Source organism: Macaca fascicularis, chromosome 5 (genome assembly GCF_037993035.2).
Source record: "Macaca fascicularis isolate 582-1 chromosome 5, T2T-MFA8v1.1".
Taxonomy (NCBI): Eukaryota; Metazoa; Chordata; class Mammalia; order Primates; family Cercopithecidae; genus Macaca; species Macaca fascicularis.
Window position 1 is genome coordinate 62,930,669 of NC_088379.1, and position 11,956 is coordinate 62,942,624.

The 11,956-nt window shown below is 41.7% G+C and overlaps 1 protein-coding gene across 1 annotated transcript in view; it reads right to left on the minus strand.

Moving 5' to 3' along the window:
- DCK (deoxycytidine kinase) overlaps positions 1-11,498 on the minus strand; it is a 31,385-nt gene extending 19,887 nt beyond the window's left edge. The window contains exons 1-2 of the mRNA XM_045392512.3: positions 11,109-11,498; positions 6,802-6,917 (exon numbers count right to left, since the gene is read on the minus strand). Coding sequence (XP_045248447.1) covers positions 6,802-6,917; positions 11,109-11,199 — 207 coding nt within the window. The 5' untranslated portion in view covers positions 11,200-11,498. The remainder of the gene's footprint in view (positions 1-6,801; positions 6,918-11,108) is intronic.
- Between the last annotated feature and the right edge of the window lie 458 nt (positions 11,499-11,956).

Below are 11,956 nucleotides of genomic sequence, written 5' to 3' on the forward strand. Positions count from 1 at the left end.
TCTCCTAGAAAGGGGGCTGAAGTCAGGGAGCCTAGTGGTCTTGCTCAACAGATCCCACCCCCACGGAGCCCAGCAAGCTAAGATCCACTGGCTTGAAATTCTCACTGCCAGCACAGCAGTCTGAAGTTGACCTGGGACGCTCCACTTCGTGGGGGGAGGGGCGTCCGCTCTTACTGAGGCTTCAGTAGGCGGTTTTCCCCTCACAGTGTAAATAAAACCACCTGGAAGTTTGAGCTGGGCGGACCCCACCACAACTTGGCAAAGCCCTGTAGCCAGACTGCCTCTCTAGACTCCTCCTTTCTGGGCAGGGCATTTCTGAAAGAAAAGCAGCAGCCCCAGTCAGGGACTTATAGATCAAACTCCCATCTCCCTAGGACAGAGCACCTGGGGAAAGGGGCAGCTGTGAGTGCAGCCTCAGGGGACTTAAACATTCCTGCCTGCTGGCTCTGAAGAGAGCAGTGGAATTCCCAGCGCAGCGCTCGAGCTCTACTAAGGGACAGGCAGCATCCTCAAGAGGGTCCATGACTCCCGTGCCTCCTGACTAGGACACACCTCCCAGCAGGGATCGGCAGACACCTCATACAGGAGAGCTCCGGATGGCATCTGGCAGGTGCCCCTCTGGGACAAAGCTTCCAAAGGAAGGAGCAGGCAGCAATCTTTGCTGTTCTGCAGCCTCCGCTGGTGATACTCAGGCAAACAGGATCTGGAGTGGACCTCCAGCAAACTCCAGCAGACCTGCAGCAGAGAGGCCTGTTAGAAGGAAACTAACAAACAAAAAGCAATAGCATCAACATTAACAAAAAGGACAATCACGCAAAATCCCCATCTGAGGTTCACCAACATCAAAGACCAAAGGTAGATAAATCCACAAAGATAAGGAAAAGCCAGTGCGAAAAGGCTAAAAATTCCAAAAACCAGAATGTTTTTTCTCCTCCAAAGGACCACAACTCCTCACCAGCAAGAGAACAAAGCTGGACGGAGAATAAGTGTGACGAATTGACAGAAGTAGGCTTCAGAAGGTGGGTTAAAACAAACTCCACTGAGCTAAAGGAGCATGTTCTGACCCAATGCAAGGAACTAAGAACCTTGATAAATGGCTACAGGAACTGCTAACTAGAATAACCAGTTTACAGAAGAACATAAATGACCTGATGGAGCTGAAAAACACAGCACGAGAACTTAGTGAAGCATACACAAGTGTCAATAGCCAAATCGATTAAGTGGAAAAAAGAATATCAGAGACTGAAGATAAACTTAATAAAAATAAAGCGTGACAATAAGATTAGAGAAAACAGAATGAAAAGAAACAAAGTCTCCCAAAAAATATGGGACCATGTGAAAAGACCAAACCTAGTTTGACTGGTGTACCTGAAACTGACGGGGAGAGTGGAACCAAGCTGGAAAACACACTTCAGGATTATTATCCAGGAGAACTTCTCCAACCTAGCAATTCAGGCCAACATTCAAATTCAGGAAATATAGAGAACATCACAAAGATGCTCCCTGAGAACAGCAACCCCAGGACACATAATCGTCAGATTCACCAAGATTAAAATAAAGGAAAAAATGTCAAGGGCAGTCAGAGAGAAAGGTTAGGTTACCCACAAAGGGAAGCCCATCAGACTAACAGTGGATCTCTCTGCAGAAACCCTACATGCCAGAAGAGAGTGTAGACTAACATTCAACATTCTTAAGGAAAAGAATTTTCAACCCAGAATTTCATATCCAGTCAAACTAAGCTTCACAAGTGAAGGAGAAATAAAATCCGTTACAGACTAGCAAATGCTGAGGGATTTTGTCACTACCACGCCTGCCTTACAAGAGCTCCTGAAGGAAGCATTAAATATGGAAAGGAAAAACCGGTACCAGCCACTGCAAAAACATACTAAAATGTAAAGACAACTGACACTATGAAGAAACTGCATCAACTAATGGGCAAAATAACCAGCTAGCATCATAATAACAGGATCAAATTCACACATAACAATATTAACCTTAAATGTAAATGGGCTAAATAGCCCAATTGAAAGACACAGACTGGCAAATTAGATAGAGTCAAGATCCATCAGTGTGCAGTCTTCAGGAGTCACATCTCACATGCAAAGACACAGAAAGGCTATAAAGGGATGGAGGGAGATTTACCAAGCTAATGGAAAGCAAAAAAAAAAGGGGGCTGCAATCGTAATCTCTGATAAAACAGACTTTAAATCAAGAAAGATGAAAAAAGACAAAGAAGGGCATTACATAATGGTAAAGGGATCAATGCAACAAGAAGAGCTAACTATCCTAAATATATATGCACCCAATACAGGAGCACCCAGATTCATAATGCAAGTTCTTAGAAACCTACAAAGAGACTTAGACTTCCACATAATAACAGTGGGAGACTTTAACAACCCACTGTCAATATTAGGTCAACAAGACAGAAAATTAACAAGGATATTCAGGACTTGAACTCAGCTGTGGACCAAGCGGACCTAAAAGACACCCATAGAACTCCCTACCCAAATCAACAGAATATACATTCTTCTCAGTAACACAATGCACTTACCCTAAAATTGACCACATAATTGGAAGTAAAACATTCCTCAGCAAATGCAAAAGAATGGAAATCATAACAGTCTGTCAGACCACACTGCAATCAAAGTAGAACTCAGGATTAAGAAACTCACTCAAAACTGCACAACTACATGGAAACTGAACAACCTGCTCCTCAATGACTACTGGGTAAATAACAAAATTAGGGCAGAAATAAATAAGTTATTTGAAACCAATGAGAACAAAGACGTAACGTACCACAATCTCTGGGACACAGCTAAAGTAGTGTTTAGAGGGAAATTTATAGCACTAAATGCCCACGAGAAAGCAGGAAAGATCTAAAATCGACACCCTAACATCACAATTAAAAGAACTAGAGAAGCAAGAGCAAACAAATTCAAAAGCTAGCAGAAGACAAGAAATAACTAAGATCAGAGCAGAACTGAAGGAGATAGAGACATGAAAAACTCTTAAAAAAAAAAAAATCAATGAATCCAGGAGCTGGTTCTTCGAAAAGATTAACAAAATATATAGACCACTAGACAGACTAATAAAGAAGAAAAGAGGGAAGAATCAAATAGACACAATAAAGGATCACCACTGATCTCACAGAAATACAAACTACCATGAGAGAACACTATAAACACCTCCACGCAAATAAGCTAGAAAATCTAGAAGAAATGGATAAATTCCTGGACATATACGCCCTCCCAAGATTAAACCAAGTAGAACTCGAATCCCTGAATAGGCCAATAACAAGTTCTGAAATTGAGGCAGTAATATCCTACCAACCAAAAAAAGCCCAGGACCAGAGAGATTCACAGCTGAATTCTACCAGAGGTACAAAGAGGAGGTGGTACCATTCCTTCTGAAACTATTCCAAACAACAGAAAAAGAGGGACTCCTCCCTAACTCATTTTTTGAGGCCAGCATCATCCTAACACAAAAACCTGGCAGAGACACAACAAAAAAAGAAAATTTCAGGCCAATATCCCTGATAAACATTGATGTGAAAATCCTCAATAAAATACTGGCAAACCGAATCCAGCAGCACATTAAAAAGCTTATTCATCACGATTAAGTCAGCTTCATCCCTGGGATGCAGGGCTGGTTCAACATATGCAAATCAATTAACGTAATCCATCACATAAACAGAACCAGTGACAAAAACCGCATGATTATCTCAATAGATGCAGAAAAGGCCTTCGACAAAATTCAACATCCCTTCATGCTAAAAACTCTCAATAAACTAGGTATTGATGAAACATATCTCAAAATAGTAAGAGCTATTTATGACAAACCCACAACCAATACCATTCCCTTTGAAAACCGGCACAAGACAAGGATGCCGTCTCTCACCACTCCTATTCAATATAGTATTGGAAGGTCTGGCCAGGGCAATCAGGCAAGAGAAAGAAATAAAGGTATTCAAATAGGAAGAGGGGAAGTCAAATTATCTCTGTTTGCAGATGACATGATTGTATATTTAGAAAACCCCATCGTCTCAGCCCAAAAACCCCTTATGGTGATAAGCAACTTCAGTAAAGTCTCAGGATACAAAATCAATGGACAAAAATCACAAGCATTCCCATACACCAATAATAGACAGAGAGCCAAATCATGAGTGAATTCCCATTCACAATTGTTTTACAAAGAGAATAAAATACCTAGAAATACAACTTACAATGGATGTGAAGGACCTCTTCAAGGAGAACTACAAACCACTGCTCAAGGAAATAAGAGAGGCCACAAACAAATGGAAAAACATTCCACGCTCATAGATAGGAAAAATCAATATCATGAAAATGGCCATACTGCCCAAAGTAATTTATAGATTCAATGCTATTCCCATCAAGCTACCATTGACTTTCTTCACAGAATTAGAAAAAACTACCTTAAATTTAATATGGAACCAAAAAAGAGCCCATATAGCCAAGACAATCCTAAGCAAATAGAACAAAGCTTGAGGCATCATACTACCTGACTTCAAACTATACTACAAGGCTACAGTAACCAAAATGGCATGGTACTGGTACCAAAACAGATATATAGACCAAAATATAGAACACAGCCCTCAGAAATACCACCACACATCTACAGCCATCTGATCTTTGACAAATCTGACAAAAACAAGCAATGGGAAAAGGATTCCCTATTTAATAAATGGTGTTGGGAAAACTGGCTAGCCATATGCAGAAAACTGAAACTGGACCCCTTCCTTACACCTTATACAAAAATTAACTCAAGATGGATTAAAGATTTAATCATAAGACCTAAAATCATAAAAACGCTAGAAGAAAACATACGCAATACCATTCAGGACAGAGGCATGGGCAAAGACTTCATGACTAAAATACCAAAAGCAGTGGTAACAAAAGTCAAAACTGACAAATGAGATCTAATTAAACTAAAGAGCTTCTGCACAGCAAAAGAAACTATCATCCAAGTAAACAGGCAACCTACAAAATGGGAGAAAATTTTTGCAATCTACCCATCGGACAAAGGGCTAATATCCAGAATCTACAAAGAACTCAAATTTACAGGAAAAAAAAAACAAGGAAAACCATCAAAAAGTGGGTGAAGGATATGAACAGACACTTTTCAAAAGAAGATATTTATGCAGCCAATAAACATATGAAAAAAAGCTCATCATCACTGGTCATTAGAGAAATGCAAATCAAGACCACAATGAGATACCATCTCACACCAGTTAGAATAGTGATCATTAAAAAGTCAGGAAACAAGAGATGTTGGAGAGGATATGGAGAAATAGGAATGCTTTTACACCGTTAGTGGGAGTGTAAATTAGTCCAACCACTGTGGAAGACAGTGTGGCGATTCCTCAAGGATCTAGAACCAGAAATACCATTTGACCCAGCAATCCCATTACTGGGTATATACCCAAAGGATTATAAATCATTCTGCCATAAAGACACATGCAGATGTATGTTTATTGCAGCACTATTCACAATAGCAAAGACTGGGAACCAACTGAAATGCCCATCAATGATTGACTGGATAAAGAAAATGTGGCACATATACACTAAGGGATACTATGCAGCCCTAAAAAACGAATGAGTTCATGTCCTTTGCAGGGACATGGATGAAGCTGGAAACCATCATTCTCAGCAAGCTAACACATGAACAGGAAACCAAAGACCGCATGTTCTAACTTGTAAGTGGGAGTTGAACAATGAGAACACATGGGCACAGGGAGGGGAACATCACACACCAGGGGTCGGTGGGGTGGGAGGCAAGGGGAGGGATAGCACTAGGAGAAATACCTAATGTAGATGACGGGCTGATGGGTGCAGCAAACCATCATGGCACGTGTATACCTATGTAACAAACCTGCACATTCTGCACATGTATCCCAGAACTTAAAGTATAACAAAAAAAAAAAAAAAAGAAATTTTTATGAAAAAGAAAACTTTAAACTTTACTTGTGCATAAATCTTGAATGCACAGCTTGATAAATTTTACTTTCCTTTTTTTTTTTTTGAGACAGTGTGTCATTCTGTCACCCAGGCTGGAGCACAGTGGTGCCATCTGAGCTCACTGCAACCTCTGCCACCTGGGTTCAAGAAATTCTCCTACCTCAGCTTTACAAGTAGGTGGGATTCAGGTATCCACCACCACGTTTGGCTAAGTTTTGTATTTTTAGTAGAGATGGCATTTCACCATGTTAACCAGGCTAGTCTTGAACTCCTCACCTAAAGTGATCCACCCGCCTCAGCCTCCCAAAATGCTGGGATTACAAGCGTGAGCCACCAACCCCGGCCTCAATGAATGTTTATACATACAGTCACCCCTCAGTATCCTCAAGAATTGATTCCAGGTTCCACACAGATACCAACATCCATAGATGTTCAAGTCCTTTATGTAAAATAGTGTAATATCTGCATATACCCTGTGCACATCCTCCCAAATAGTATAAATCATCTCTAGATTACTTATAATACTTAATACAATGTAAATGCTATATGAACAGTAATCCTGTATTATTTTCATTATTTTTTATTTTTGTATTGTTTATTTTTTTCTGAATATTTTCTATTAATGACTGGTTGAATCCCCAGATCCGAAACCCACTGATATGGAGAGCCAACTGTATATATATCCATGTAACTACCACCTAGATGAAGATACAGACCTAAAGTGAGATTTGAAAAGTTTTATTGAAAAAGAAAAAAGCCAAGAGATTAAGTACTACTGCTCCTCTAAACCAAAAGGCTTTTATCTACTTAAATTTTATTTTCATACCTCAAATTCATCTTGAGTACTTTGAACATTGCACCATCTGGCAACAGGTTCAGGAACCACTTCCCAATCTTCACACACTTGTTTAAGGATATTCACAAATGTTGACTTCCCTGCAGCTGTTGTGAGGAAAGATAAAATTGAGGAAGGAAAGTTGTCAGGAAAAAAAGATGTTAAATAGTCATTAGCTTCTGCAAGATTTACAATAGTGAGCAACACAAAAAACCCAAAACATTCAATTTTCTCAACTTTATATTTCTTTAAAAGAAAATTAAAAGGCCCCCCTGCCCAATTTCATTAAGCACATTTGTTTTTTATTATGTTTAGTTTAACAATACATTATATTTAGTAGTAGGGACAGTCTTGACCTAGAGGTAATACTCCTAATGGCCACCACACCCTTTATATCTGAAGTCAGCAAATGTGGTTGTATCAGACATCTCTGGTTAGCATAATGTTCTCTCTCTTTCCCTGTGTGCGTGCACACACACACACAGATGAACATATAAATAACTTCATATACTTATAAGCAAAGCTTCCTCTTCCTTATAAATTAGATCCATGGAGAGTAGAAAGAACTTACCTTTGGCTTGCAGAACTATATTTAAATCTAGGACATTAGACAGGGCAATAGAAAGGAAGAAAAACCTGTAAGAACTCTAAAGAATCATACACAGAGAAAAAAAAGGAGTGAGGCAGTAAATAAGAAGGTGACACAGAGAGACAGTTCAGAAGAAAAACACAAAGTAAATTGGATCCAGAGGAGAGGAGAAAAATGTTTAAAGATAAACTGGATGACAATTAGATTTAATCATGGGAAAAACACTGGCCACCAAAATTTAGTATGGAGAGCATAAGCTTAGGGACTGTATGGCATTTAGAAGAATGTTAAGTGGAAGTGGAAGCATATAGAAAGAACACCTCACATTCACTAAGCTAGATGGAAGAGGGAAAGGAGAACATGATATTCAGAAAGAGCACTCAAGGAACAAATCAAAAAATTAGGCATCCACCAGAGACGGAAAGCACTTAAGGCTAGAGCATTCAACTTTCTTCTGACACTACTTACAAGCAGAAAAATTCATGTGGTCATACTTAAAAAGTCTAAGAGTAAAAACGGTTACATTTAGTTCAACCAGAGTAATAACAGTTAGCTAGAGCTGCCAATCAGACTAGCACGTCTAGTTCCTTAACTTTTTGGGGGGAAGTGGGAGCTAGAAAATAAGCTAATTATTAAATTAATTTTCTATGAAGGCAAAGGAGAAAAAGAACCAAAGACACTGATGTTAATACTTTTAAAAGTCATGGAAACTAACAGAATTCCTAATGCCAAGCAGGCGTTATAATGCTGAAAGTCATTCTGAACATACTACTAAAATGAGAAGCAGGTAAGTCCTCCATCCATCTAACATAAGGGAACATTTGAATAACACAGAACATAAGAAGATGGGTTATATAAATATAAAACTAAAACGACCAAGTTCAAATTCTAGGAAGAATAGAGGAATTGCAAAATAGTTTACGCACAGCTTAACAATTTGTGCATTTATTGCTTATTTGGATCTGACAAATAAGGTGAAGAGGACATGAACAAAAGTGCAAGACCAATAATAAACAGTAACTAACAAAGTCTCAGTGTCAGGGAGACGAAAAATAGCAAGGAACATGCTCCATCTAAACACCAATTGCTGTCATACAGAAATGCAGGCCTGGTGTTAACAGATCTTCAGATTTTTCAAAAGCCAATAATTTAACTGTTTATGGGAAATCTCAAAATGTTTTCAAGTTAGCAACAAATTTAATTTATTTCTCTTTAGACACAGGGTCTCACTCTGTAGCCCAGGCTGTAGGGCAGTGGCACAACCACAGCTCGTGGCAGCCTCAAACTATAGGTGTCAAGAGATCCTCCAACTCAGCCTCCTGAGTAGCTAGGACTAAAGGTGCATGCTACCACAACTGGTCTTTTTTTTTTTTTTTTTTTTTTGAGAGAGTCTCACTCTGTCACCTAGGCTGGAGTGCAGTGGTGCCATCTCAGTTCACTGCAACTTCTGCCTCCCAGACTCAAGCGATCCTCCCACATCAGCATCAGCCTCCTGAGTAGCTGGAGCTATAGGTGTGATTCACCGAGCCTGGCCTAATTTTTTTTTTTTTTTTCTTAGAGACTAGTTCTCTCTATGTTGCCATGCTGGTCTCAGACTCTTGGACTCAAGCAATCCTCCCGCCTCAGCCTCCCAAAGGACGGGGATTACAAGCCTGAGCCACTGGGCACTAAAATTTTTTTTCAACCTGTGCAGGCCAATATTGTGCAATTGCAGCTATCAGTTTGCAACTCCTTTCAGTGTAGGTAAAGGCGAAATCAATGAAGAATTTTAAGCAGGGGATAACACATGAGATTTGCATACAAAAAGACCGCTGCAGAAGTAGTTAAGAGAAACTGGAGATGGGATGAAATATTAGGAAATTATTTCAGCTGCTGAGAAGATTAAAGATGCTTTGAGGAAAGATTTCTAAATATGATACTACCTAACTGGATTAGAGAGAGGGAAAGTGGATGAAGGTATTGTGGTATTAATCTGAGGGGTTATTCATTCAACTTTACTTTTTTGTTTTGTTTTTGTGTTTTTAACAGAGTCTTGCTCTGTCACCCAGGCTAGAGTGCAGTAGTGTGAGCATGGCTCACTGTGGCCTTGATCTTTGGGCTCAAGCAATCCTCCTGCCTTAGCCTCCTGAGTAGCTGGGACCACAGGCACACCAGCACATGCAGCTAATTTTTTAATTTTTTTTGGAGATGAGTTCTCACTATGTTGCCCAGGCTGGTCTCAAACTCCTGGATTCAAGTGATCCTCTTGCCTAAGTCTCCCAAAATCCTGGGATTACAAGTATAAGCCACCATGCCCTGCCTCAAATTTACTTTTCAGATGGCTTTGTTCAGCCACTTTCTCCTGTCTTTATATATGGTCTTCTTTATTCAGTAAGCAACTGTCAGGGGTTCCATACTAGTAAACATGCACCGTCAAATAACTTACATTGCTAAGTATATTATATGGTCTTTCTACTGGTGCCTTAATTATGGAGCAATGAAATAAGAAGTCCTCTTTGAGAATGTATTTTTTTTCTATTGATTTGAATACTAAGCATCTGCCTGCCTTGTCTTTTTCAAGAAGGTACAGTGCTTTGAATGTGGTAAGAATTTTTAAAAATTTGCTGTATGCATGAATGACCAGCACCCAACCTGGAGCTAAAAAAATTAAAAAAAAAAAAAAAAATCTATCAAAACAGGAAGTTTCAGGGGTAGGTTTCCTGAGGTTGGAAATACAGAAGAATCGGACGTTGGTGTGTATCTTGCAAAATGACAGGCATGGCCTAGTCTTAGCACCCCATCTGAGTTAACAGAAACGTTAGTGGTCTTCGAATCATAATCCAATGTTTACTTGGATGTGGAGTAAGGGGTGAGGAATTGCATGCTATTAAGATCATAAAAGACCTCTTTTCTTGTACTCGAATGTTTCGAGTTTCGTTAATAATATAGCTAAAATAATGTTTCGGTAATAACATAGCTAAAAAACTGTAAACAACCCAGAGGTCCACAACTAGAAAATCGATAAACGATGGTACATCCATGCAATGGAATACTACTCAGCAATAAAAAAAAAAAAAAAAAAGAAAAAAACAAAAAAAACTACAGACACAAGTAACATGAATGAATTTCAAAAGCATTATGCTAAATGAAAGACGCCAGACACAAAAGGCGATATAGCCTATGATTCCATTTATATGGCATTCTGGAAAAGGCAACACTTGCAGGGATAGAAATCAAATCAGTGGGTGCCAGGGAATAGGAAGGGTGGAGGGGGCTGACTACAAAGGAGCAGGTAGGAACTTTCTGAGGTGATGAAAATGTTCTGTATTTCGATCGTGGTGATAGTAAAACGCATAATGTTTGTCAAACCTCATAAAAGAGTACACCTAAAAAGGGTGAATTTAATGTAAGTTACACCTCAAGAAATCTGATACCCTTCCCCCGCTTCCCTTTGCGAGTTCCCAACAAAGAGGGCGCAGAGGCTCAAAGCGCGCCTCACAGAGACCACAGGCCTGGCGCCCAGTCTGACTCCGGGGACCGCAGTCACCCCGCGGCGCGGGAGGGAAGGGAAGGAAGCTCTGGGTGGGAAAGGAAGCCGAGGGCGCGTCCACACCGCCAGGCTGGAGGGAAAGCCCTCACCGAGGAGCTGCACAGAGATGCGGCGAAGGGAAGCTTCAGCCACTGCCGCGACACCCCAGCCTTGCGTCCCACATTTCTGGAGGCTCCTTACCGATATTCCCTTCGATGGAGATTTTCTTGATGCGGGTCCCCTCAGAGCTGGCTGAGAGAGACGGGCAGCTTCTCTTGGGCGGGGTGGCCATTCCTTAGTCTTGTGGCGGCCCAGAGCGCGTCCAGCAGAGAGGGCTGGGAGGCGGCCACAGGTACGCGCACTGGAGCTCGCGGCGCAGCCGAGGCAGATCCCGACCTGCCCCGTCCGCTAGTGAGCTCACAGGCCCGCCGGCGGGTGTCGGGGTTTGACTTTGGCGCGCGGAGGCAGCTGAGGACAGGGGCGGGCCTGTGGCGTGGCCCCGCCCTCCTCAACCCACCGATCTCTGGTTGCCCCTCGGCCCTAGCCCGCCTCCAGCGCGACTCCCCGCGTGCGCGCTTCGCACGCCACGTCACGTGGAGGCCGGGGCGGGGCCGCGCGTGTGGCGGAAGGCCTCTACCCTCGCAGCCAGGCGCCCGGGCGGGGCGCTGGAAGAGGTTCCGGAGTCGGGTAGGGGGGAAGGGTGGACGCCAGAGGCCTGAGGGCATTGGAGGACAGGGGGCGTCATCTGCAGTGGGCCGTGCCAGGCTTTGGAAAACCCGCCTCTCCAGTGGGCCTGCTGGAGATGAACAGACGCGTCTGGACAGAACTGGATAGACTTAAAGCTTTGAACTCATCAGGGGAGAAGGCACTGTGTGGTAGGAAAATCAAATGGATTTACCGGGGCTTCTCAGCCTAGAGGAAGACCATGAAGCGAAGTTCCGCCCTCGGGGATCGCACTGCCCACTTAGAGAGCCAGGCTCTCTTCCTCTATGTGCTTTTCATTAATTCAGTCTAGTGGCGAAGATACTGTCATTAGCCCATTTACCTAC